The 27,984-nt window shown below is 44.9% G+C and overlaps 1 protein-coding gene across 1 annotated transcript in view; it reads right to left on the bottom strand.

Moving 5' to 3' along the window:
- Positions 1 to 2,853: 2,853 nt before the first annotated feature.
- Positions 2,854 to 27,984, bottom strand: part of slc2a11l (solute carrier family 2 member 11, like) — a 35,305-nt gene continuing 10,174 nt past the window's right edge. Inside the window, 7 exon segments of the mRNA XM_062057488.1 lie at positions 2,854 to 3,069; positions 8,847 to 8,974; positions 9,298 to 9,373; positions 9,440 to 9,541; positions 9,640 to 9,750; positions 22,517 to 22,704; positions 22,767 to 22,915. Of these exon segments, the coding sequence (XP_061913472.1) occupies positions 2,854 to 3,069; positions 8,847 to 8,974; positions 9,298 to 9,373; positions 9,440 to 9,541; positions 9,640 to 9,750; positions 22,517 to 22,704; positions 22,767 to 22,915 (970 nt within the window).

Genomic DNA, 27,984 nt, shown 5'->3' with positions numbered 1-27,984 from the left:
GCTCCTCTCGGGGGATCCCAAGGCGTTCCCAGGACATAGTCTTCCCAAAAGTGTCCTGGGTCTTCCCCGTGGCCTCCTACCGGTCGGACGTGCCCGAAACACCTCCCTAGGGAGGCGTTCGGGTGGCATCCTGACCAGATACCCAAACCACCTCATCTGGCTCCTCTCGATTTGGAGGAGCAGCGGCTTTAGTTTGAGCTCCTCCCGGATGACAGAGCTTCTCACCCTATCTCTAAGGGAGGGCCCGCCACCCGGCGGAGGAAGCTCATTTCGGCCGCTTGTACCCGTGATCTTGTCCTTTCGGTCATAACCCAAAGCTCATGACCATAGGTGAGGATGGGAACGTAGATCGACCAGTAAATTGAGAGCATAGCCTTCCGGCTCAGCTCCTTCTTCACCACAACGGATCGATACAGCGTCCGCATTACTGAAGACGCCGCACCGATCCGCCTGTCGACCTCACGATCATGAGCTATGTATGTTTGATGGTGTTCCCATCACTCGTGAACAAGACTCTGAGGTACTTAAACTCCTCCACTTGGGGCAAGATCTCCACCCTTTTCCGGGCGAGAACCATGGACTCGGACTTGGAGGTGCTGATTCCCATCCCAGTCGAACCGATCCAGTGAGAGCTGAAGATCTTGGCCAGATGAAGCCATCAGGACCACATCATCTGCAAAAAGCAAAGACCTAATCCTGCAGCCACCAAACAAGATACCCTCAATGCCCTGACTGCGCCTAGAAATTCTGTCCATAAAAGTTATGAACAGAATCGGTAAGAAAGGGCAGCCTTGGCGGAGTCCAACCCTCACTGGAAACGGGTCCGACTTACTGCCGGCAATGCGGACCAAGCTCTGACACTGATCATACAGGGAGCGTACCACCACAATCAGACAGTCTGTTACCCCATTCTCTCGAGCACTCCCCACAGGACTTCCCAGGGTACACGGTCGAATGCCTTCTCCAAGTCCACAAAGCACATGTAGACTGGCTGGGCCAACTCCCATGCACCCTCAAGGACCCTGCCGAGAGTATAGAGCTGGTCCACAGTTCCACGACCAGGATGAAAACTACACTGTTCCACCTGAATCCGAGGTTCGACTATCCGGCGTAGCCTTCTCTCCACTACACCTGAATAGACCTTACCTGGAAGGCTTAGGAGTGTGATCCCACGATAGTTGGAACACACCTTCCGGTTCCCCTTCTTAAAGAGAGGAACCACCACCCCGGTCTGCCAATCCAGAGGTACCGCCCTCGATGTACACGCGATGTTGCAGAGTCTTGTCAAGCAAGACAGCCCCACTGCATCCAGAGCCTTAAGGAACTCTGGGCGGATCTCATCCACCCCCGGGGCCTTGCCACCAAGGAGCTTTTTAATTACCTCGGCAACCTCAGCCCCAGAAATAGGAGAGGCCACCACAGATTCCCCAGGCACTGCTTCCTCATAGGATGACGTGTTGGTAGGATTAAGGAGGTCTTCGAAGTATTCCCTCCACCGATCCACAACATCTGCAGTCGAGGTCAGCAGAACACCATCCCCACACGGTGTTGACATTGCACTGCTTCCCTTTCCTGAGGCGGCGGATGGTGTTCGTTCCAGAATCGCTTCGAAGCTGGCTGGAAGTCGTTTTCCATGGCTTCCCCGAACTCCTCCCATGTCCGAGTTTTTGCCTCCGCGACCGCTGAAGCTGCACAGCGCTTGGCCTGTCGGTACCTGTCTACTGCCTCCAGAGTCTTATGAGCCAAAAGAACCCGATAGGACTCTTACTTCAGCTTGACGGCATCCCTCACCACTGGTGTCCACCAGCGGGTTCTAGGATTACCGCCACGACAGGCACCAACCACCTTGCGGCCACAGCTGCAATTGGCCGCCTCGACAATAGAGGTAAGGAACATTGTCCACTTGGACTCAATGTCCAGCACCTCCCTTGTGACATGTTCAAAGTTATTCTGGAGGCGGGAATTGAAACTCTCTCTGACAAGAGACTCTTCTAGGCGTTCCCAGCAGACCCTCACAATGCGTTTGGGCCTGCCAGGTCTGTCCGGCATCCTCCCCCACCATCGCAGCCAACTCACCACCAGGTGGGGATCAGTAGAAAGCTCCGCCCCTCTCTTCACCCGAGTGTCCAAAACATGAGACCGCAAACCCGATGACACAACTACAAAGTCGATCATGGAACTGCGGCCTAGGGTGTCCTGGTGCCAAGTGCACATATGGACAACATTATGTTTGAACATGGTGTTCGTTATGGACAATCTGTGATGAGCACAAAAGTCCAATGACAAAAAACCACTCGGGTTCAGATTTATTATTATTATCATTATAATTAATTCACACAAGCCTTGAGTCGATCAGGCCCAAAGTGTGTGCGTATGTGTAGTAGAATTTCTGACCTTTGACCTATATTTCATGTCTGTCAAGAATGTATGCTCATTTTGATTTCTCTTCTATTCTGTGGTACAAAAGTGAATTTTAAGTCATGCCAACCTGTCTACAGAATGTGTTGACTGTCTAAAGGATTCGAGTTGTTATGGAACAGATAGGGAAAACAAAAAGACATTGACGCACTAACAAGAGAGATAAGAAAGGGATAAAGTCAAACGAAGAGAGTGTTTTGGTAGCCATTATTCCATGCTGTCGGGCGCGCCCGGGGGAAAACTTTCTGTGTGCTCGACAACTCAACCCAACCATTGTACCATTTGATTATGAGTAAAATAAAACTCTTGTGTTAAATCTACTTTGGTTCTCATTGACAACCTGGACTTTCCACTGCATATGCGCAGGGACAATCTGTTTAGGGTGGTTCCAAAAGTTAGTAGTCTTTCGCTTTAATTTAGAAAAAAACAACATTTTTATCTTATTTTTATTTTTATAAATCTAAAATTTGGTCTGCTGTGTTTTGGCGACATCAGGGGACTTAAAGGGGACTTGTTGTGCAGCCGCTGGAAGTCTGTGGCGATCTCCAGAGGCGTCTTGTTGTTCACCTCTGGGACATGGAAGAGCACGTACAGACCGCAACACAAACACATCAACAGGAACAGGATAAAGCATAGGGAGCCCAGATTCTCCTGCAAGAGAAGCAGCTAGTCATGTTTCATGATGTTCATCATTATTGTTTGCATATTAACTGCTAAGATGGAAAATATACAGTATGCATACCAACCGCTAAGATGGAAAACATAAATGTTTGCATACTATAGTATGCAAACATTTATGTTTTCCATCTTAGTGGTTATAATCACTAAGATGGAAAACATGTTTGCATACTAACCACAAAGATGAAAAACATAAATGTTTGCATACTAACCACAAAGATGGAAAATATAAATGTTTGCATACTAACCACTAAGATGGAAAACATTAATGTTTGCATACTAACCACAAAGATGGAAAACATTAATGTCTGCATACTAACCACTAAGATGTAAAATATTTATGTTTGCATACTAACCACTAAGATGTAAAACACAAATGTTTGCATACTAACCACTAAGAAGTAAAACATAAATGTTTGCATACTAACCACTAAGATGGAAAACATAAATGTTTGCACACTAACCACTAAGCTGCGATGAGGTGGCGACTTGTCCAGGGTGTACGCCGCCTTCCGCCCGAATGCAGCTGAGATAGGCTCCAGCACCCCCGCGACCCCGAACGGGACAAGCGGTAGAAAATGGATGGCTGGACTAACCACTAAGATAGAAAACATAAATGTTTGCACACTAACAACTAAGATGGAAAACATGAATATTTACATACTAACCAGTAAGATGTAAAACATAAATGTTTGCATACTAACCACTACTACACTAACCTACTCAGTGGCCTAGTGGTTAGAGCAGGGGTGCTCACACTTTTTCTGCAGGCGAGCTACTTTTCAATTGATCAAGTCGCGGGGATCTACCTTATTCATATATATAATTTATATTTACTTATTTATGAAATATATGTTTTTGTTAACAAGTTAAAGGTGTTTAATGATAATGCAAGCATGTTTAACACAAATAGTTAATATTGTTAATAAATTAAAGGTGTATAATGATAATACAAGAATGTTTAATACATATAGTTAATATTGTTAACAAGTTAAAGGTGTTTAAAGATAATGCAAGCATGTTTAATACATATAGTTAATATTGTTAACAAGTTAAAGGTGTTTAAAGATAATACAAGCATGTTTAACACACATAGTTAATATTGTTAACAAGTTAAAGGTGTTTAAAGATAATGCAAGCATGTTTAACACATATAGATTCCTTTCTTTCATGAAGACAGGAATATAAGTTGGTGTATTACCTCATTCTGATGACTTGCTTTGATAGGAATTAGACAGTGGTGCTGATAACGTCCGCATTTTCAAATGGAGGAGAAAAAAAGTCATCCTTTCTGTCCAATACCACATGAAAGCGGTTGGTTTTTGGCATCTTATTTGTCCAGCTTCCGTACTCCTTTGTATACCGTGCACACTTTACAAGAAATACATTGGCGGCAAACTCCGTAGCTTGCTAGCTTGTGCACGCCAGCTTTCTGAGACTCTTAGCGCAGGCAGGATGAAGCAGAGCTTTTATTGTGAAGGCAGGAACTGTGCAGTCGGTCTTTGGAGTTTTGACGACAGGTACGGCGCTGTCACGCCAAATTTCTTCCCTCTACAAAAACCTTCCCTCCCCCATTTACTTCCGGGGCTGTTTCCAATAAAATCACAAAGTTGCCGGGGGTCCTTAACCTGCATGCAACTGTACTGTTTCGCGCCTGTACAAAAAAAAAACAATAATCGATTTCTTCAGATTCCAGCAGCTGTCAAAGACGAAGTATCCTTCCAGCGACGGGCAGTCAAAGCCGAAGTGCTATCGATCGCTGTCAATGACGTAAGAGGAAACATGACCATGGAAGTAAATGGGGAGGGAAAGTTTTTGTAGAGGGAAGAAATTTGGCGTGAAGCGCCAGAGTCTGTTGAAATAAAAAGTGTTTTTTCGCCGTCATCCTGTCGGTAATTTTTTCTTAATAATGAGCTGGCAGCAGCCAGCGTCATCTCAGAAGACCCTCGGGTGCCGTGAATGTCAATCAAGTGACGAAAGTGACGTCATAGTGAAGATTTATGATCTCTCATTTTTAGGACTATTTTTTTAATGCCTGGCTGGCGATCGACTGACACACCCTCCGTGATTGACCGGTAGCTCGCGATCGACGTAATGAGCACCCCTGGGTTAGAGTGTCCGCCCTGAGATCGGTAGGTTGTGAGTTCAAACCCCGGCCGAGTCATACCAAAGACTATGAAAATGGGACCCATTACCTCCCTGCTGGGCACTCAGCATTAAGGGTTGGAAATGGGGGTTAAATCACCAAAATGATTCCCTGGCGGCACCGCTGCTGCCCACTGCTCCCCTCACCTCCCAGGGGGTGATCAAGGGGATGGGTCAAATGCAGAGGACAAATTTCATCACACCTAGTGTGTGTGTGACAATCATTGGTACTTTACCTTTAAAGGCCTACTGAAATGATTTTTTTTTATTTAAACGGGAATAGCAGATCCATTCTATGTGTCATACTTGATCATTTCGCGATATTGCCATATTTTTGCTGAAAGGATTTAGTAGAGAAAATCGACGATAAAGTTCGCAACTTTTGCTCGCTGATAAAAAAAAGCCTTGCCTGTACCGGAAGTAGCGTGACGTCACAGGAGCTAGTATTCCTCACAATTCCCCATTGTTTACAATGGAGCGAGAGAGATTCGGACCGAGAAAAAGACGATTACCCCATTAATTTGAGCGAGGATGAAAGATTCGTAGATGAGGAACGTTACAGTGAAGGACTTGAGAGGCAGTGATGGACGTATCTTTTTTCGCTCTGACCGTAACTTAGGTACAAGCTGGCTCATTGGATTCCACACTCTCCTTTTTCTATTGTAGATCACAGATTTGTATTTTAAACCACCTCAGATACTATATCCTCTTGAAAATGAGAGTCGAGCACGCGAAATGGACATTTAAAGTGACTTTTTTCTCCAAGACAATACATCGGTGACACACTTAGCTACTGAGCTAACATGCTAGCATCGTTCTCAAATGAAGATAGAAACAAAATAAATAAACCCCTGACTGGAAGGATAGACAGAAGAGCAAATATACTATTAAACCATGTACATGTAACTACACGGTTAAAAATTCTCAGCTTAACAATGCTGTTGCTAACGACACTAAGGCTAATTTAGCAACTTAGCAACCGGAACTCACAGAACTATGTACTCTCTCCTTTTTCTATTGTGTATCACAGATTTGTATTTTAAACCACCTCGGATACTATATCCTCTTGAAAATGAGAGTCGAGCACGCGAAATGGACATTTAAAGTGACTTTTATCTCCAAGACAATACATCGGTGACACACTTAGCTACTGAGCTAGCGCGATAGCATCGTTCTCAAATGAAGATAGAAACAAAATAAATAAACCCCTGACTGGAAGGATAGATAGAAGAGCAAAAATACTATTAAACCATGTACATGTAACTACACGGTTAAAAATTCTCAGCCTGGTAAGGCTTAACAATGCTGTTGCTAACGACGCTAAGGCTAATTTAGCAACTTAGCAGCCGGACCTCACAGAACTATGATAAAACATTAGCGCTCCACCTACACAAGCCAGCCCTCATCTTCCCATCAACAGCCGTGCTCACCTGCGTTCCAGTGATCAACGGCGCGACGAAGGACTTCATCCGTGGGTTTGGCGGCAAGCATCAGCTAGGCGTCTTCTATCAGGGTAAGTAGTCCTTGTTGTGCTGCTGTGTGTATTGTACTTAGCCGCTAAGACACCGATCGATCCCACCTACAACGTTCTTCTTTGCAGCCTCCATTGTTCATTAAACAAATTGCAAAAGATTCACCAACACAGATGTCCAGAATACTGTGGAATTTTGTCGAAGAAAACAGCTTTGTGTATTGTGTCCAATAGGGCCCAAACACTTCTGTGCATTTTATGACGTCACGCGCATAAATCATATCCAAAGGAGATTTTCAACCGGAAGTGTGGCGGGAATTTTAAAATTGCACTTTATAAGTTAACCCGGCCGTATTGGCACGTGTTTCAATGTTAAGATTTCATCATTGATATATAAACTATCAGACTGCGTGGTCGGTAGTAGTGGGTTTCAGTAGGCCTTTAACTTTAACTTTAACTTTAACTTTAACTTTAACTTTAACTTAACTAAGATGGAAAATATAAATGTTTGCAGTCTAACCACTAAGATGGAAAACATTAATGTTTACATACTAACCACTAAGATCCATCCATCCACCCATTTTCTACCGCTTGTCCCTTTTGGAGTCGCAGGGGATGCTGGAGCCTAGCTCAGCTGCATTTGGGCGGAAGGCGGGGTACACCCTGGACAAGTCGCCACCTCATCACAGAGCCAACTAACCACTAAGAGGGCGTGGCGAAGTTGGTTGAGTGGCTGTGTCAGCAATCGGAGTGTTGCTGGTTACTGGGGTTCAATCCCCACCTTCTACCATCCTAGTCACGTCCGTTGTGTCCTTGGGCAAGACACTTCACCCTTGCTCCTGATGGCTGCTGGTTAGCGCCTTGCATGGCAGCTCCCGCCATCAGTGTGTGAATGTGTGTGTGAATGGGTGAATGTGGAAATACTGTCAAAGCGCTGTGAGTACCTTGAAGGTAGAAAAGCGCTATACAAGTATAACCCATTTATTATTATTTATAAGATGTAAAACATAAATGTTTGCATACTCATCACTAAGATGTAAAACATAAATGTTTGCATACTCATCACTAAGATGTAAAACATAAATGTTTGCATACTAACCACTAGGATGGAAAACATAAATGTTTACATACTAACCAAGAAGATGTAAAACAAAAATGTTTGCATACTAACCACTGAGGTGTAAAACATAAATGTTTGCATACTAATCACTAAGATGTAAAATATTAATGTTTACATACTAACCACTAAGATGTAAAACATAAATGTTTGCATACTAACCACTAAAATGGGAAATATTAATGTTTACATACTAACCACTAAGATGGAAAACATAAATGTTTGCATACTAACCACTAAGATGTAAAACATAAATGTTTGCATATTAACCACTAAGATGTAAAACATAAATGTTTGCATACTAATCACTAAGATGTAAAATATTAATGTTTACATACTAACCACTAAGATGTAAAACATAAATGTTTGCATACTAACCACTAAGATAGAAAACATTCATGTTTACATACTAACCACTAAGATGGAAAACAATAATATTTGCATACTAACCACTTAGATGTAAAACATAAATGTTTACACACTAACCACTAAGATGGAAAACATTATTATTTGCATACAAACCACTAAGATGTAAAAACATAAATGTTTGCATAAATAAATGATAAATGGGTTATACTTGTATAGCGCTTTTCTACCTTCAAGGTACTCAAAGCGCTTTGACAGTATTTCCACATTCATTCATTCACACACACATTCACACACTGATGGTGGGAGCTGCCATGCAAGGCGCTAACCAGCAGCCATCAGGAGCAAGGGTGAAGTGTCTTGCCCAAAGACACAACGGACGTGACTAGGATGGTAGAAGGTGGGGATTGAACCCCAGTAACCAGCAACCCTCCGATTGCTGGCACGGCCACTCTACCAACTTCGCCATACTAACCACTAAGATGTAAAATATGAATGTTTACATACTAACCACTAAGATGAAAAACATACATTTTTGCATACTAACCACTGAGGGGTAAAAACATAAATGTTTGCAAACTAACCACTAAGATGTAAAAACATGAATGTTTGCAAACTAACCACTAAAAAACATAATGTTTGCATACTAACCACTAAGATGGGAAAAACCATCCCCACAGTGAACATGCCCGTCCAGTTGATGGTGCAGGCCACCAAGTATGCGGACGATTTATACGCCTGAGTGAAAATTACACCCGGAAGAGGAGCGGTTGTTCCTCCTGAAGGTAAAAAAACATAAAAATAGATAGACCATATTAATATCTTGCAGATATAATTCATCCATGCCAGACACAAAAAACAAACCTGATTACATTATTGATGGTCCTGTTGCTGCACACTCTACAAACATGGCCAATTCTGCTGCAACAACGTATGCCACTGACATGACGCTGTAAAAAATGCGCTCCTCCAGAAGCCACCAACATGGCCAACATGGTGTACAAAAATGCTTTGCTATAAACAACAACGTATGCCACCAACATGGCCGACATAGAAGTTGAGGTGATCATGAGATGTTTTGGTTTTTTGGATGCCCACCTACCTGGTCCAGTGGAAAAAAGGGCAATGAAGGTAAAAATGAGGACCATGCTGCAGTAGGACATCCAGTAGATGTGTTGCTAGGCAACAAAAACAAAGTGTGAGTTGGATTCTGTGATTGCGTCATACGTCCCAGGCATCATCACCTGGAGATGAAGAGTGACAGTGAGGAGGGCGAGTGCAGCAGCCATGGCCAGACATCCTCTGGAGAGGAGGACTTTCTTCCCGGCACTCTCGATAATCACAAACTGTAGCATCAAGCAGAGGACGAAGGCACCACAATGTGGCGCTATAGTGATGTAACACATCAAATATATGAAAAATAATATTTTGAGGGGACACCTACGCACGCCAAGGAGGCCATCATCTCACACAGCCCGGTTCCCAAAGCAGCGTAGGCTAACTGTTGTTGTTGGATTCCTGCTGCTGCAAACACCTCATCGGAGTAGAAGTACACCTGCAATCAAAGTTTATGACAATTAATCATTATTATTATTTTATTATCATCATTATTATTAATGTTATTAATGTTATTACTATATTATTACTATCATTATCATCCATCCATCCATCTTCTTCCACTTATCCGAGGTCAGGTCGCGGGGGAAGCACTACCCAGCCACTTCGTCCAGCTCCTCCCTGGGGATCCAGAGGCGTTCCCAGGCCAGCAACACGTCCTGGGTCTTCCCCGTGTCCTCCTACTGATTGGATGTGCCCTAAACACCCCACCAGGGAGGTGTCCAGGTGGCATCCTGACCACCTACTCAGTGGCCTAGTGGTTAGAGTGTCCGCCCTGAGATGGGTAGGTTGTGAGTTCAAACCCCGGCCGAGTCATACCAAAGACTATAAAAATGGAACCCATTACCTCCCTGCTTGGCACTCAGCATCAAGGGTTGGAATTGGGGGTTAAATGTTACGGCTCAGACTCCTGCCAACGCCTCTCATCCGTCTGTGCGCTCCAGTGAGCGCACCTCGGGACACACCCACGGGCGCGCACATCCAGGAGCGCGCCGTGCGCGTCTCCGCCCCGCGGCAGCCGCCAGCTGCAATCGATCACCGGCTATCAGCACACCTGCCCGTAATGAAGGACCTGCCTTCATAAGCTCGCACAACCTGCCAGGCGGCGCCGGAGTATAGTCTTCCGTACCTGTGTAAGCATCCAGTGTCTGGCTTCCATCCCGCGATCCCCTGCGACTTCCGTGTTTCCGTTGTGTCTGATATTCCTGTTGTCTTACCGCAGAGCTTCCCGTGTTCCCCTGTGATCCCTTGTTGTTCCCCTTGCTCCCCAGGACTGCCTTTTGGATTCTCGACTTCCCGCTTGGACACGTTCTTCTCTGACGCTTCTCTCTCGCCCGGATCACCTGCCTGCCCCCTGGACTTCCTCGTATCTCATTCAACACTTTGGTAATACACACTTCAGTTAAATTACACACATAGTATTACTTCACACACTTTTGTATTTTGGTCACACATTCCATTCTATAGTTTAGTTGTATTGTTATTAATATTATTATTATTATATATATATATTTATTATATATATAATTAATTAGTGAACCTTACTGCCCTCTGGTGTCTGTTTGCCGTCACCTCCCCTTTAGTCCAAACACAACAGTATACTCCGGCCAATTGATTAGGGACCTGACGGCACAGTTCCTTAGCCCCGCCCCCAGTGACTTTAGCCCCGCCCTCACTGATTTTTTTTTTCTTCTCCGTTTTGCCCCATTCACCATGGCTTTTTCTTTTTTTCGCTTCACACCTGAGGAGTTGTCGTGTCCTGCTGAAATGTCATGGAAAGGCATGTTTAGCAGCGATATCAGCAAGGAAGAATTTACCCGCCGCCTGGACACCCTTCTCCCACCCTTAGTGACTGTTCTTCAGCCAGCTAGAATCGTCTGGCATCCGCTTTCGGAGGGGGGGAGATAGTACTGTTGGCTGTGCTGATAGGGTGGCGCAGCCGCACCCAGACAGGCTACAACCCTGCCAGACAAATTCCTCCGGTCTCTCGCTTTTCCCAGCCGCATCCACCAGTCCCTCGGCTAGCCCCTGAGCTAGCACCAGTCCCTCGGCTAGCCCCCGAGCTAGCACCAGTCCCCGGATAGACCCCTCTTCTCCACCAGCTCCCAGGCTGACCCCGACCTTCGCCCCTCGGCCAGCAGGGCCGACCTCTTCCCCTCGGCCAGCAGCGCCGACTTCTGCCCCTCGGCCGGCAGCGCCGACTTCTGCCCCTCGGCCGGCAGCGCCGACTTCTGCCCCTCAGCAGGCTGCGCCGACTTCTGCACCTCGGCCGGCAGCGCCAACCTCAGCACCTCGGCCGGCAGCGCCGACCTCCGCACCTCAGCCTGTAGCTCTGGTTTCAGCACCTCGGCCATCTCCTCAGCTGCCCTCCTCGTCTCCGGCTTTGATGATGTCCGCTGCTTCCACGCCGAGGACGTCCGCTGCTTCCACGCCGAGGACATTTGCTGCTTCCACGCCGAGGACGTCCGCTGCTTCCACGCCGAGGACATCCGCTGCTTCCACGCCGAGGACGTCCGCTGCTTCCATGCCGATGACGTCCGCTGCTTCCACGCCTCAGACGTCATCTTCTTCGCCTCAGACGTCTCCTTCTTGTTTCCGGTGAGACGCACCATGGCGCCACTCGCGTCCGCCTTCCCGACGCCCAAGATGGTGTCCGTTCCTTGGTCGCCCGCCTCGCTGGCCTCAGCGGCATTCTACTCGCCGCCGCCACCAGACTCGTCCCCGGTGGATTCGGGGACATTTGGGCCGGTGACCCACCACCAGTTCACCCCTCAGCCCTCCCTTGACTTTTATTCCTGTGTTTTTGTTTGTGGTACGACCGGTAGGACATCTGGAAGCTGTCCATAAGGAGGGAGTACTGTTACGGCTCAGACTCCTGCCAACGCCTCTCATCCGTCTGTGCGCTTCAGTGAGCGCACCTCGGGACACACCCACGGGCGCGCATATCCAGGAGCGCGCCGTGTGCGTCTCCGCCCCGCGGCAGCCGCCAGCTGCAATCGATCACCGGCTATCAGCACACCTGCCCGTAATGAAGGACCTGCCTTCATAAGCTCGCACAACCTGCCAGGCGGCGCCGGAGTATAGTCTTCCGTACCTGTGTAAGCATCCAGTGTCTGGCTTCCGTCCCGCGATCCCCTGCGACTTCCGTGTTTCCGTTGTGTCTGATATTCCTGTTGTCTTCCCGCAGCGCTTCCCGTGTTCCCCTGTGATCCCTTGTTGTTCCCCTTGCTCCCCCGGACCTCCTTTTGGATTCTCGACCTCCCGCTTGGACACGTTTTTCTCTGACGCTTCTCTCTCGCCCGGATCACCTGCCTGCCCCCTGGACTTCCTCGTATCTCATTCAACACTTTGGTAATACACACTTCAGTTAAATTACACACATAGTATTACTTCACACACTCTTGTATTTTGGTCACACACTCCATTCTATAGTTTAGTTGTATTGTTATTATTATTATTATTATATATATATATTTATTATATATATAATAAATTAGTGAACCTTACTGCCCTCTGGTGTCTGTTTGCCGTCACCTCCCCTTTAGTCCAAACATAACATTAAATCACCAAAAATAATTTGGGGGGCCGAGCCACCGCTGCTGCCCACTGCTCCCCTCACCTCCCAGGGGGTGAACAAGGGGATGGGTCAAATGCAGAGGACAAATTTCACCACACCTAGTGTGTGTGTGACAATCATTGGTGTGACAATCATTGGTACTTTAGATGCCCGAACCACCTCATCTGGCTCCTCTCCATGTGGAGGAGCAGCGGCTTTACTCTGAGCTCCTCCCGGATGACAGATCTTCTCACCCTATCTCTAAGGGAGAGCCCCATCACCCGACGGAGGAAACTTATTTTGGCCGCTTGTACCCCTGATCTTGTCCTTTCGGTCATAATTCAAAGCTCATGACCATAGGTGAGGATGGGAACGTAGATCAACCGGTAAATTGAAAGCTTTGCCTTCCGGCTCAATTCCTTCTTCACCACAACGGATCGATACAGCGTCCGCATTACTGAAGACGCCGCACCAATCCGCCTGACGATCTCACAATCCACTCTTCCCTCACTCGTGAACCAGACTCCGAGGTACTTGAACTCCTCCCCTTGGGGCAGGGTCTCCTCTCCAACGGGGATGGCACTCCACCCTTTTCCGGGTGAGAACTATGGACTCGGACTTGAAGGTGCTGATTCTCATCCCAGTTGCTTCACCGATCCAGTGAGAGCTGAAGATCCTGGCCGGATTAAGCCAGAAGGACCACCTCATCTGCAAAAAGCAGTTACCTAATTCTGCAGCCACCAAACCGAATCCCCTCAACGCCCTGACTGTGCCTAGAAAGTACATCCATAAACGTTATGAACAGAATCGGTGACAAAGGGCAAACCTCACTGGAAACAAGTCAGATTTACTGCCGGCAATGCGGACCAAGCTCTGACACGATCATACAGGGAGCGGGCCGCCACAATCAGGCGGTGCGGTACCCCACCGTCTCTGAGCACTCCCCACAGGACTTCCCGAGGTACACGGTCGAATGCCTTCTCCAAGTCCACAAAGCACATGTAGACTGGTTGGGCAAACTCCCATGCACCCTTAATGATCCTGCCGAGAGTATAGCATTGGTCCACAGTTTCACGACCAGGAAAAAAACACACTGCTTAGCCTAAGTCCAAGGTAGATCTTTCCGGACAGGCTGAGGAGTGTGATCCCACAATAGTTAGAACACACCTTCCTGTTCCCCTCTCTAAAGAGAAGAACCACCACCCCGGTCTGCCAATTCAGTGGCACCACCCCCTATGTCCACACAATGCTGCAGAATCTCATCAACCAACTCATCCCCACAGATTCCAGAGCCTGCAGGAATTCCGCGTGGATCTCATCCACCCCTGGGGCTCTGCCACCGAGGAGCTTTTTTTAATACCTCAGCCCCAGAAATGGGAGAGTCCCCAAGCACTGCTTCCTTATAAGAAGACGTGTAGGTGGGATTGAGGAGGTCTTCGAAGTATTCATTCCACTGATCAACAACATCCTGAGTCGAGCTAAGCAGCACACCATCCCCACCATATACTGTATTGACAGTGCACGGCTTGGTGGTGGTCCAGAACTGCTTCGAAACTGTCCGGAAGTCATTTTTTATGGCTTCCTTGAACTCTTCCCATGTCCGAGTTTTTGCCTCTGCGTCCGCCAAAGCCGCAAGCCGCTTAAACTGACGGTACTTGTCTGCTTCTTCCAGAGTCCCCACTAGCGGGTTCTGGGACTACCGCCATGACAAGCACCAACCATCTTGCAGCCACAACTCCGATCGGCTGCTTCGACAATAGAGGCGTGGAACATTGTCCATTCGAACATTGTCCAGCGCCTCCCTCTTGACATGTTTGAAGTTCTTCCGGAGGTGGGAATTTGAACATGTCTCTGATGGGAGACCCTGCTAGATGTTCCCAGCAGACCCTCACAATGGGTCTGCCATGTCTGAATGACATCTTCCCCCACCATCGGAGCCAACTCACCACCTGGTGGTGATCGGTTGAAAGTTCAGCCCCTCTCTTCACCCGAGTGTCCAAATAATGAAACCGCAAATCCAATGACACAACCACAAAGTCGATCATGGAACTGTGGCCTAGGGTATCCTGGTGCCAAGTGCACATATGGATTATATTATGGACAATGTGTGGCAAGCACAAAAGTGCAATAACAAAACACCACTAGGGTTCAGATCCAGGCGGTTGTTTCTCCCAATCACACCTCTCCAGGTCTCACTGTCGTTGTCAACGTGAGCGTTGAAGTCCCCCAGTGGAACAAGGGAATCACCTGAGGTAGCACTCTACAGGGCTCCCTCTAGTGAATCCGGCCCCATGGGGACAGGCACGGCTACTAGGCGCTCACCATGGAGTCCCACCTCCAGGCCAGGCTCAAGAGCCAGGGAAATCTGGGTTCTTGTTTGTTTCTTTTCGTAAAGATATTTGAGCTGCTCTTTGTCTGGTCCCTCACCTACGAACTGTAAGTCCTGGGAGACCTTACCAGGGGGCATAGAAGCCCCCGGACAACATAGCTCCTAGGATCATTGGGACACGCAAACTCCTTTTATTGATTATTATCATCAATAGGCTGATTGTTGTTGTTGGATTCCCGCAAACATTTCACAGGAGTAGAACTACACCTGCAGTCAAGATTTATGAATATTCATGAGTAGTGCATACTTCACTCATTCAGAGGAACAATCGCTGAAGAGGATTAATATTAGTAACAAAACATTTATATTTCAGTGACAGACTTAACATCAGATGTTATATAGAGAGTAAAGATGAACTTGCAGAAACAAAATATGGCTGCAAAGACAGACAGGAAATCTTCCGTCCTACGTGTGTGTAAACATATTTGTACTCTCATTAATAAAAATATTACACATATTGTCTATTCAGCAATATAACTTTATAATTTTACCATACACACTATTTTTAGAGTACACACTACTATCTTATAGTTTATACACACTAAGAGTACAGTGTTTTATACTTTGTACACGCCAATACTACACACGCTTTTATACTTTGTGCACATTGTTTTATACTTGTACACACTAATAGTACACATTATTTTATATTTTCTACACACTAAGAGTACACACTATTTTACACTTTGTACACACTATTTTATACTTTGTACACATGTTTAGAGCTGGGTAGCTTGGTATCTTAGTAGATCGTGTCCTTAGAAATGTTTTTGTTTTGTTTTAACATTTGGATTTTAAATTTACATATAGTTGAAAATACATCAAATGCTCCCCTCAAGTAGCAAAAAAATGTCATAATTAGTATACAAGTAATTAAATACATTATAAAAAAACAGAGATCGTTAGCAACATAAAACCACAGACAGCTGCATTCCTGAATGGCCCCAGAGAGATATAACAACAAACAAGCACACAAAAGGCTCATCAACCACCCACATTCCAATTGTGTTTCAATCGGGGTTGATTTGAAGATCGGTGTCTCCTATATATTTCAGAAAAGCACCCCACAGTTCTTTGGACTTTGCAGAACAACCATTCAATGTCAGCCTAATGTTGTCCTGTTGGAGAAAATAAAGAACATCTTGTATCTAGCAGAAGGGGCAAGGAGGCGCTGTTGCCTTCCAATTCAACGCATTGACTCTTCTAGCCAACAAAGTAGTGAATGTGACAAGATTCCTTTAGGAGTGGTTAAGGGTAGATGACTGAAGCGCTACGCCAAATAGTCCACTTGGAGGATTCGGTTCAATCCTTTCATCATCCAGAGATACTGTATCACTTCCTCTTCAGTGTTAAGAGCGGGCACATCATACAATATATTGAAAAGATCTCGAAGATTAGAAAAGGAGTGCCTGTTTCGAATTAACCCGCTTTGATCCGCATTAATGATAGAAGGGAGCATAGTATCCAGACGTAACGCCAGCAGTTTGGATGATAATTTAAAGTCCACATTTAACAGACTAACAGGACGATACAAAGTGCACGACAAAGAGTCCTGGCCTTCTTACAAGAGGAGAGAAATTCAAACTTAGTTAAACGTTTGCGGGAGGCGGCCAGATTCAAACGATTCATTGTACATGTCCAATAATAGGGGGGGCTGGCTTATGCAAAAATAATCTTACATTTCCGGAGGATAGCCATCTGGTCCCAAGGATTTACTGTTGTGTAGTGATAACTCTGCAACATTCAATTTTGCATAAGTAATTGGTCTCTCTAACTGCACTACAGCGGACTGATCAACCGAGGGGACTGTCCAGATTGCCAAAGAAATGATCAAACTCAGGAGTAGAACATTGAGCAGTAAGTAGAGGGACGCATAAAAATTCTTAAACACATTATCGATTCTAAAAAAATCTGTAACTATATTTAAATCGGATTTAATCCACAGAATATAATGGTTTGCTGATATCTGGCTAATAGTTTAATAGCTTTGTCGCCCTGTTCATAAATCTGAGATCTTGGGCGGAGTATTTGTTCAACAGCACGGTATGTTGTAAGGACATCCAGTTCTACCTGTAGAGCGAGTATTTCCTTAAAAGTGTCTGGGTTTTGAGAGGTAGAGTACACGTTATCTGAGAGAGATATGCCTCGTGTCAAACTAGTCAATTTATTCCTTCTGAGTTATCTCCCCCCTAATATGTGCCTTCATCTCCTCCTAGAGTACAGAGGCCGACAGTCGGGCTAAGTCTTGTTAAAGAGCCCAAAAATATATTTGACGTGAAACTAAATCCACAATGTCCTAAATTGTAATCGTATATTTAGACTCTGTGGCGCATGTGTGGTTGTCAGGTTTTTAAAGAGTAAATCCATTAAAATTGGAGTATGATCAGAGATAACAATTGCATCATATTTGCATGTAGTATTTAGCATGAGAAAGTTGTCAATGCGGGTGAAAGTGTGGTGGACGTCAGAAAAGAAGGAATATTGTCTTCCAGAGGGATTAAAAATGTGCCAGACATCTGAAACAGAAAATTCTTCCATAAAAGACTGAGCTACCTTAGCGGACCTTAATGTTTGGCAAGTATTGGGTGATGAGCGAGCTGGGGAGAGAGCCAACAGTTCTTGTATTAAAGAGTACATTGAAAAGTCAGGGAGATTCAGAAAATAGATGTTTGAAAAATGCCAAAATGCAACTAAGAGGCAGCCACAAGCCAAAATCTTGTCCTGCATATGGAAAAACATGTAACAACTGTGGAAGGAGTAATCACTATGCTAAATGTTGCAAAGCACCTTCAAGACAGAAAGTTCACACAGTTGAGAAAGATGATAATGAGGAGTTTTTTTCAAAGTGGTGCAAGAATGCACAATTAAAAAAGAAGAATGGGTTGTTCCAATTACGGTGAATCAGACGACAATACCATTCAAGCTGGATACAGGTGCTCATGTAAACCTGCTATCTTTGGAAGATTACAAAACACTGACTGTAAAGAGCAAAATCCATCCAGTAAAAACCAAAGTAAGTGGATATACCGGAGAACGAGTTCCTGTCAAAGGCGGATGCATTGCAACTTTTAAACACAAAGGTCGACAGATAAGAGCACAGCTACTGATCGTGGATATGAGTGTATAATCAATCCTGGGACTTAGTGCATGCACAAAGCTCAATCTTGTCAAAAGAGTGTTGGTGGTGACATCTCAAGAAACTGCAAATGCTCAGGACTCACTCATGGAAGAGAACAAGGACTGCTTCCAAGAACTTGGATGTCTACCTGGACTACATAAAATATGTGTATATAAAAATGTGTCGTTGTGCACCAGTGCAGGAAAGTCCCATTTGCTCTGCAGGAAAAACTGAAAGATGAACTAGTGGGAATTGAAAAGTTGAGAGTCATTAAGAAAATTGATGAGCCAACTGAATTGGTCAGCTCGCTGGTCAGTGTGCAAAAGAAAACAGCTGCCCTGAGAACATGCTTGGATCCAAGAGACCTAAATAAAGCGATCAGAAGAGAGCCTTTTAAGTTACCAACCAGGGAAGAAATCTTGGCACAATTTGCTGGAGCAAAATGGTTCAGGAAATTAGATGCTTCATCAGGTTTCTGGCAGCTGAGGCTTGACGAGGAGAGTTACAGACTGTGCACATTTAACACCCCGGAGGGAAGGTACAGGTTTCTTTGTCTACCATACGGCATCTTGTCAGCGCCTGAAGTATATCATAAGACCATTCACATGATTTTTGAGCACATACCCGGAGTTGAGACAATGATGGATGATATCATAGTAGGGTGCTCAACCCGAAAAGAACACAATGAAAGACAGAGACAAGTGCTAGACAAGACGAGGGAGGTGAACCTAAAACTTAACAAAGAAAAACGTGAGTTTGGAGTGAAGTCACTTACCTTTGTGGGAGATGTTGTGAGTGAAGAGGGGGTGAAGCCAGACCTGAGAAAAAAATCAGCAATCAACAACATGGATAGGCCAACCAACAAAGATGAGGTCAGACGTTTCCTAGGGATGGTCACCCCGTCTCGCCAAGTTTGTCCCACAACTGTCAACACAGTCAGCACCTCTCAGGAGTCTTCTTGAACAAAAGAATGAATGGATCTGGTCCCACAAGCAAGAACAATGTTTTCGTAAACTGAAAGAGACTCTTACACAGGAGCCCGTGTTAAAGTTTTATGACCCCGAGAAGAGCACCAAGATCTCGGCAGATGCATCACAATACGGCCTGGGAGCAGTGCTACTGCAGCTCCATGAAGAGCAGTGGCTACCTGTCGCCTAGGCATCCAGAGCCCTGACAAGCGCCGAGTCCAGGTATGCTCAAATTGAGAAAGAACTTTTAGTGAGTTTGTATGCATGTCAGTGTTTCCATCAATATGTATATGGACAGATGTTTCAAGTGGGAACTGATCATAAACTGTTGGTGTCCATCATGAACAAACCGTTAAATGACTGTCCGGTACGAATACAGCGCATGCTAATTAGACTGCAAAAATATGACGTGCACATGATACACACAGGGAAAATATATGTACACAGCTGACACATTGTCTAGGGGAGTGGATAAGCGAGAACTTGCAGACAGTGAGAATAGCACAGAGATACAGGCATATGTAGACATGGTTGTGACGTCTTTGCCTGTGACTGCCGACAGAACAGAACAAATACGGAGAGAGACTATTGCAGATGAAACTATGAAAGAACTCAAGAGCACAGTACAGAATGAATGGCCTGACAACAAAAATGATTGCCCCTTGAAAATACAAGACTATTGGAATTGTAGAGCTGTGGTGGGTGACATAGTGCTAAAAGGGAGCACATTTTATTATTCCGTCCTCACTGCGCAAGCAGATGCTCGAAAAAATACACGAAGACCACCTCGGAGAAGTCAAGGGTAAACGGAGGTCTAGAGAAGTAATGTACTGGCCGAGGATCAATTAGGATATTAGCCAGACAACAGCGTCATGTGGACTTTGCCGAACTTACAGGCCAAAACAACAAGTGGAGCCACTGATGACTCATCCAGTGCCCCAAAGACCTTACTACAAAGTAGGAACTGATCTATTTGACTTTGATGGAAGGAGCTACGTGATAGTCACGGAGTACTTTTCAAACTATCCTGAAATCGGAGCGTTGCAGTCAGCATCGAGCAAAGCAGTTGTCAGTAATCTAAAGACTGTTTTTGCCAGACATGCTGTTCCATGCGAACTGTTTTCCGACAATGGTCCCCAGTTTTCTAGCTGTGAGTTTGCTGCCTCTGCCAAGGAATGGGGGTTTCAACACTCCACTTCAAGTCCAACTTATCCGAAGTCCAACGGCTTGGCAGAAAGCTCAGTAAAAACAGTAAAAAACTTGTTGAAAAAGTCACAGGACAAAGACGACTTTCAGAAAAGTCTACCGGAGTGCACCTCTACAAAACGGACCTTCACCAGCCCAAATGCTGATGGGTAGGCGCATTCGCTCCAACCTACCAGTCAATGAAGACTTGCTGACACCCAAAGACGCACAAAAAGTCAGACACGCAAAGGAGGAACAAAAAGCAAAGCAAAAACGGCTGCATGATAGAACGGAAAAACACCTGCCTATGCTGAGGCCGGGAGACGTTGTGCGTCTCAGAGACATTTCTACAGGCACTTGGAGACAAAAAGGACAAGTGGAAGAGGAAGTTGCTCCACGCTCGTATAGGATCCAGATGGAAAGTGGACTGTCTTTGAGAAGGAACCACATGGATCTTCAAGTACAGTTGACTGAAGGGAACAACGCAGCTCAGGAAAAGGCTCCACAGGACTCAGCTGGACCTGCAGAACTTGCTGACACTGAGCCTGACCTTGCTGACCAAGGTCTGACAGCAGTGTCTGCGTCACCAGCTGTTGAGAGACTGTCTAAGAAACACGTTCAGCCACCTAAAATGCTGATTGAGAGTTGTTAAAGACTCTTGGTTATTGCACATTGCTAAAAAAAAAAGGCAACATGAAACTTTGAAGAAAAAAAAAGTGTTGACATGACTATGTTTGTTATGATGCTTTGACATTTTTGCACTTTATTTATTTATTGAAAGAAAAATTCTATGAAGAGAAAAGTTATTTGCAAATGTGGTTAGAATGCTAAGAAATGAAAATTTAAAGCTAAAAAAACCCCCCAAAAAACTGTTTATTGAGCTAATCATTATTTCCTTATCAGAATCAGAATCAGAATCAGAATCAGAATAGTTTTATTGCCATTGTTTGAGAACGGGTTCACAAACTAGGAATTTTTCTTGGTGCAATCGTGCAACATAAAACACATATAACACATATTTGGTAATAAAAAGAGCTGTAACTGAGCTATCAGATCTTGTTATAGACTTAGAAGGAATTCAAGGAATTCAAGGAGCTATTGTTAGGAGTTATTGTTCATGTGCCTAATGGCCGAGGGGAAAAAACTGTTCAGGTGGCGGGAGGTGTGGGTCTGGATGGAGCGTAGTCTCCTGCCTGAGGGGAGAGGGGAGAGGGGAGAATAGTGTGTGTCCAGGGTGAGAAGAGTCAGCTGTGATCCGACCCACACGCCTCCTGGTCCTGGAGGAGAACAAGTCCTGGAGGGATGGGAGCTTGCAGCCAATCACCTTCTCAGCAGCATGTACGATGCGCTGCAGTCTATGCTTATCCTGGACTGTGGCGCCGGGGAACCACACTGTGATGGAGGAGGTCAGGATGGACTCTATGATGGCTGAGTAAAACTGCACCAGCATCTCGGTCGGCACCTTAAGTTTCCTCAGCTGCCGCAGGAAGTACATCCTCTGCTGCGCCTTCTTGATGAGGGAGCTGATGGTCGGCTCCCATTTGAGGTCTTGGGTGATGGTGGTGCCCAAGAAACGGAAGGAGTCCACAATGGGGACGGGGGTGGGAGAAGATGTGACGTTATGAGCTAGGGAATATAAGAACTCCACTACCCAGCATGCTACAGTTGTGAAGCGCATGCGCGGTAGCCCTGTTGAGTGTTGTTGTATGTAGCCATGCGGGCAGCTGGAGGTTGTGATGAACACGCTTTGAGTAAACCTTTGAGAACTCAGCCAACACGCCTTGTCTGCATTTATTACAATTATACAGACAACACAGTGCATATCCCAAAACCGATTATTTCTTTACATATGATCCCAAAACTGTGTTGGATGAAATTATTTATTTTCAACTGAACAATTATAACAATTGAACTGAACTGAAAATGAACACTTTGATTAAAAAAATTATGATTATAATGACTGAATGAAAGTTTTAGCAGGTGACTCACTGCGTTGATGCCGCAGAGCTGTAGCGAGCTGAAGGTCACCACGATGGTTATGAGCTGCCAGCGTATGCTTCCATCCTGCAAGAGCTCCATCACGGAGCGGCTGGTGACGTTCTGGAGGGCAGCTTTTTCCTCCAACATGTCCTCCAGCTCCCTTCTGTGGTCCTTCTTTCCCCACAGCCTGGTCACAGCTGAGAGCCATAACACGTCACATGACACAGTCCTGCAAGGTGGGGAAAAGGTTTGCTCTCACCTTTCTGGCAGGCCTGCTGGTCTCCTTGCTCCAGGAGCAGGAACTTGGGCGACTCTGGCAGGAAAGGGAGGGTGAGGAGCTGAAACAAGGCCGGCAGAGCGTTGAAGGCCAGCAGGAAGTGCCATCGCTCCTCAGTGCCCAGGAGCTCGCTGTAAGGACATCAGAGTGTCATAAGTCCAAACACAAAAGGGTTTTACTCATCCATCAGGGCATAGATTGTGTCTCCTAACCCTCAAAGGTTTCATATTGGAGTGGTTTTCACCACAGTGCCATCTCAGCCATTATCCAAAGTAACCTGAATTTTATGAAAAGCAATCAAATGCATATACTGTATGTCATATGTCACATATAACAATGTAATAGACGTCATATATCCCATACAACAATGTAATAGACGTCCTTTATCACCTACAACAATGTAATTGATGTCATATATTACATACAACAATGTAATAGATATCATATATCACATACAGTAATGTAATATAAGTATTATATCACATACAGCAATGTAATACGTCATATATCACATACAACAATGTAATACATGTCATATATCACATACAACAATGTAATAGATGTCATTCATCACATACAACAATGTAAAAGATGTAATATTTCACATACAACAATGTAATATATGTCATATATCACATACAACAATGTAATAGACGTCATTTATCACATACAACAATGTAATCAATGTCATATATCACATACAACATTGTAATAGATGTCATATATCACGTACAACAATGTAATAGATGTCAAATATCACATACAACAATGTAATACATGTCATATATCACATACAACAATGTAATACATGTGTTAAATAACATACAACGATGTAATAGATGTCATATATCAAATACAACAACACAATAGATGTTATATATCACATACAACAATGTAATAAATGTCATAAATCACATACAACAATGTAATAGATGTCATATATCACATACAGCAATGTAATATATGTCATATATCACACACAACAATGAAATACATGTCATATATCACATACAACAATGTAATAGATGTCATATATCACATACAACAATGAAATAGATGTCGTATATCACATAGAAAAATGTGATACATGTAATACTTAGGTACCGCCTCTTCACCGCGAGCAGACATGTTTTCACCAGCGCTCTAACCATTTGATACTTTCTCATGGTTATTTACATCGTAAACGCACTTAGTAACTTCAGAAATGTGAAGGAAAATGAGTCCAAACAAGTAATTGAAGCTATGGAAAAGTTCCCTAACTTCTACATTCATTCTACGACGACAGACTTACAAAAACATCTTGTGCTCGGTAAAGCCGTCCTTCACAACACGTCTGCCCATGTCCGACTCAATGCACCACAAAGGGAGAGCAGTCGAATGGATGTTCGAATTGTTATTTCAATCTGCCTGCTACCATCGGGAGACATACATCGATGTCCAGGCCCAGGTTCGTTGGTAAATTTGTTTTCAACAGAATCGTATCCAGCGGACCGGGCATGGGTTAGCATAGCTAATGCTAACAACAATGCTAGCGCCGTAGTGGGGGAAGTGATCCCACTGCATAACAAAGGAGTACCCCAGCACCAAGAGTGGAGGAGACGCGCAGGACTAGAATGGCCGGAAAAAAACGACACGACCCCCGGACACCATCGTCCCCATCGTCATGGAACAACCCAGGGACGCTGCACCGGCTGCATCTTGCAACAGGCTGCAGGCTAACAAAACAAGAACCAGATGGACACCGTCGTCATGGAGACTCCCCACAACAACAATGGCCTCGCCGGCTACGACGAGTCACTACAAGGACAACAACAACGACACGAACAATGAGGCATCTCCTCCTAACTATACGAATGCGCATGTTGCCCGCCCTCTTAAAAGGGGAGGGGGTGTCGCACTTATATACAATGAAAATTTCAACCTTACCCCTAACCTAAATAATAAATATAAATCGTTTGAGGTGCTTACTATGAGGTCTGTCACACCGCTACCTCTCGACCTGGCTGTTATCTACCGCCCCCCTGGGCCCTATTCGGACTTTATCAGTGAATTCTCAGAGTTCGTTGCTGATCTAGTGACGCACGCCGACAATATAATCATAATGGGGGACTTTAATATCCATATGAATACCCCATCGGACCCTCAGTGCGTGGCGCTCCAAACCATAATTGATAGCTGTGGTCTTACACAAATAATACATGAACCCACGCATCGCAACGGTAATACAATAGATCTAGTGCTTGTCAGGGGTGTCACCACCTCCAAAGTTATGATACTTCCATATACTAAAGTAATGTCCGATCATTACCTTATAAAATTTGAAGTTTTGACTCTTTGTCAACAAGCTAATAATAATAATAACTGCTATAGCGGCCGCAACATTAATGCTGCCACAACGATGACTCTTGCTGACCTACTGCCTTCGGTAATAGCACCATTCCCAAATTATGTCGGCTCTATTGATAAACTCACTAACAACTTTGACGATGCCTTGCGCGAAATTATTGATAGTATAGCACCGCTAAAGCAAAAAAGGGCCCCTAAAAGGCGCACCCCATGGTTTACAGAAGAAATTAGAGCTCATAAATTATCATGTAGAAAACTGGAACGCAAATGGCGCGCGACTAAACTTGAGGTTTTCCATCAAGCATGGAGTGATAGTTTAATAACTTATAAACGCATGCTTACCTTAGCTAAAGCTAAATACTACTCAAATCTCATCCGCCTCAACAAAAACGATCCTAAATTTCTGTTTAGTACAGTAGCATCGCTAACCCAACAAGGGACTCCTCCCAGTAGCTCCACCCACTCGGCAGATGATTTTATGAATTTCTTTAATAAGAAAATTGAACTCATTAGAAAGGAGATTAAAGACAACGCATCCCAGCTACAACTGGGCTCTATTAACACAAATACGACTGTATATACGACGGACACTGCCCTCCAAAATAGTCTCTCTATTTTTGATGAAATAACATTAGAGGAATTATTACAGCGTGTAAGTGGGATAAAACAAACAACATGTTTACTTGACCCACTTCCTGGGAAACTTATCAAGGAACTGTTTGTATTATTAGGTCCATCAGTGTTAAATATTATAAACTTATCACTTTCCTCCGGCACTGTTCCCCTAGCATTCAAAAAAGCGGTTATTCATCCTCTGCTCAAAAGACCTAACCTCGATCCTGACCTCATGGTAAACTACCGACCGGTCTCCCACCTTCCGTTTATTTCCAAAATTCTCGAAAAAACTGTTGCACAGCAGCTAAATGAACACTTAGTGACTAACAATCTCTGTGAACCTTTTCAATCCGGTTTCAGGGCAAATCACTCTACGGAGACAGCCCTCGCAAAAATGACTAATGATCTATTGCTAACGATGGATTCTGATGCGTCATCTATGTTGCTGCTTCTTGATCTTAGCGCCGCTTTCGATACCGTCGATCATAATATTTTATTAGAGCGTATCAAAACACGTATTGGTATGTCAGACTTAGCCTTGTCTTGGTTTAACTCTTATCTTACTGACAGGATGCAGTGCGTCTCCCATAACAATGTGACCTCGGACTATGTCAAGGTAACGTGCGGAGTTCCCCAGGGTTCGGTTCTTGGCCCTGCACTCTTTAGTATTTACATGCTGCCGCTGGGTGACATCATACGCAAGTACGGTGTTAGCTTTCACTGTTATGCTGATGACACTCAACTCTACATGCCCCTAAAGCTGACCAACACGCCGGACTGTAGTCAGCTGGAGGCGTGTCTTAATGAAATTAAACAATGGATGTCCGCTAACTTTTTGCAACTCAACGCTAAGAAAACGGAAATGCTGATTATCGGTCCTGCTAGACACCAACATCTATTTAATAATACCACCTTAACATTTGACAACCAAACAATTAAACAAGGAGACTCGGTAAAGAATCTGGGTATTATCTTCGACCCAACTCTCTCGTTTGAGTCACACATTAAGAGTGTTACTAAAACGGCCTTCTTTCATCTCCGTAATATCGCTAAAATTCGTTCCATCTTGTCCACTAGCGACGCTGAGATCATTATTCATGCGTTCGTTACGTCTCGTCTCGATTACTGTAACGTATTATTTTCGGGCCTCCCTATGTCTAGCATTAAAAGATTACAGTTGGTACAAAATGCGGCTGCAAGGCTTTTGACAAAAACAAGAAAGTTTGATCATATTACGCCTATACTGGCTCACTTGCACTGGCTTCCTGTGCACTTAAGATGCGACTTTAAGGTTTTACTACTTACGTATAAAATATTACACGGTTTAGCTCCAGCCTATCTCGCCGATTGTATTGTACCATATGTCCCGACAAGAAATCTGCGTTCAAAGAACTCCGGCTTATTAGTGATTCCCAGAGCCAAAAAAAAGTCTGCGGGCTATAGAGCGTTTTCTATTCGGGCTCCAGTACTCTGGAATGCCCTCCCGGTAACAGTTAGAGATGCTACCTCAGTAGAAGCATTTAAGTCCCATCTTAAAACTCATTTGTATAATCTAGCCTTTAAATAGACCCCCCCTTTTTTAGACCAGTTGATCTGCCGTTTCTTTTCTTCTCTCCTCTTCTCCCCTGTCCCTTGCGAGGGGGAGTTGCATAGGTCCGGTGGCCATGGATGAAGTGCTGGCTGTCCAGAGCCGGGACCCCGGGTGGACCACTAGCCTGTGCATCGGTTGGGGACATCTCTGCGCTGCTGACCCGTCTCCGCTCGGGATGGTTTCCTGTTGGCCCCGCTGTGGACTGGACTCCCGCTGATGTGTTGGATCCACTGTGGACTGGACTTTCACAATGTTATGTCAGACCCACTCGACATCCGTTGCTTTCGGTCTCCCCTAGAGGGGGGGGGTTACCCACATATGCGGTCCTCTCCAAGGTTTCTCATAGTCATTCGCCGACGTCCCACTGGGGTGAGTTTTTCCTTGCCCGTATGTGGGCTCTGTACCGAGGATGTCGTTGTGGCTTGTACAGCCCTTTGAGACACTTGTGATTTAGGGCTATATAAATAAACATTGATTGATTGAACAATGGCGCAACAGACAATAATGGAGTAATTTCTTCGGCGGCGCCCAACCACGCAACCGTTGGAAAAGAAACATTGTTGTCACAAGACATGGAAACTATTTTCTCTGCCAGAGGACTGCATATAATCCACATGAATGTAAGCAGTCTTCTCCGTAACATTTACA

The sequence above is a fragment of the Entelurus aequoreus genome, linkage group LG08 (assembly GCF_033978785.1).
Source record: "Entelurus aequoreus isolate RoL-2023_Sb linkage group LG08, RoL_Eaeq_v1.1, whole genome shotgun sequence".
NCBI lineage: Eukaryota > Metazoa > Chordata > Actinopteri > Syngnathiformes > Syngnathidae > Entelurus > Entelurus aequoreus.
Note: the sequence above shows the minus strand (reverse complement) of the source record. Positions and strands in the feature narration are given on the sequence as shown.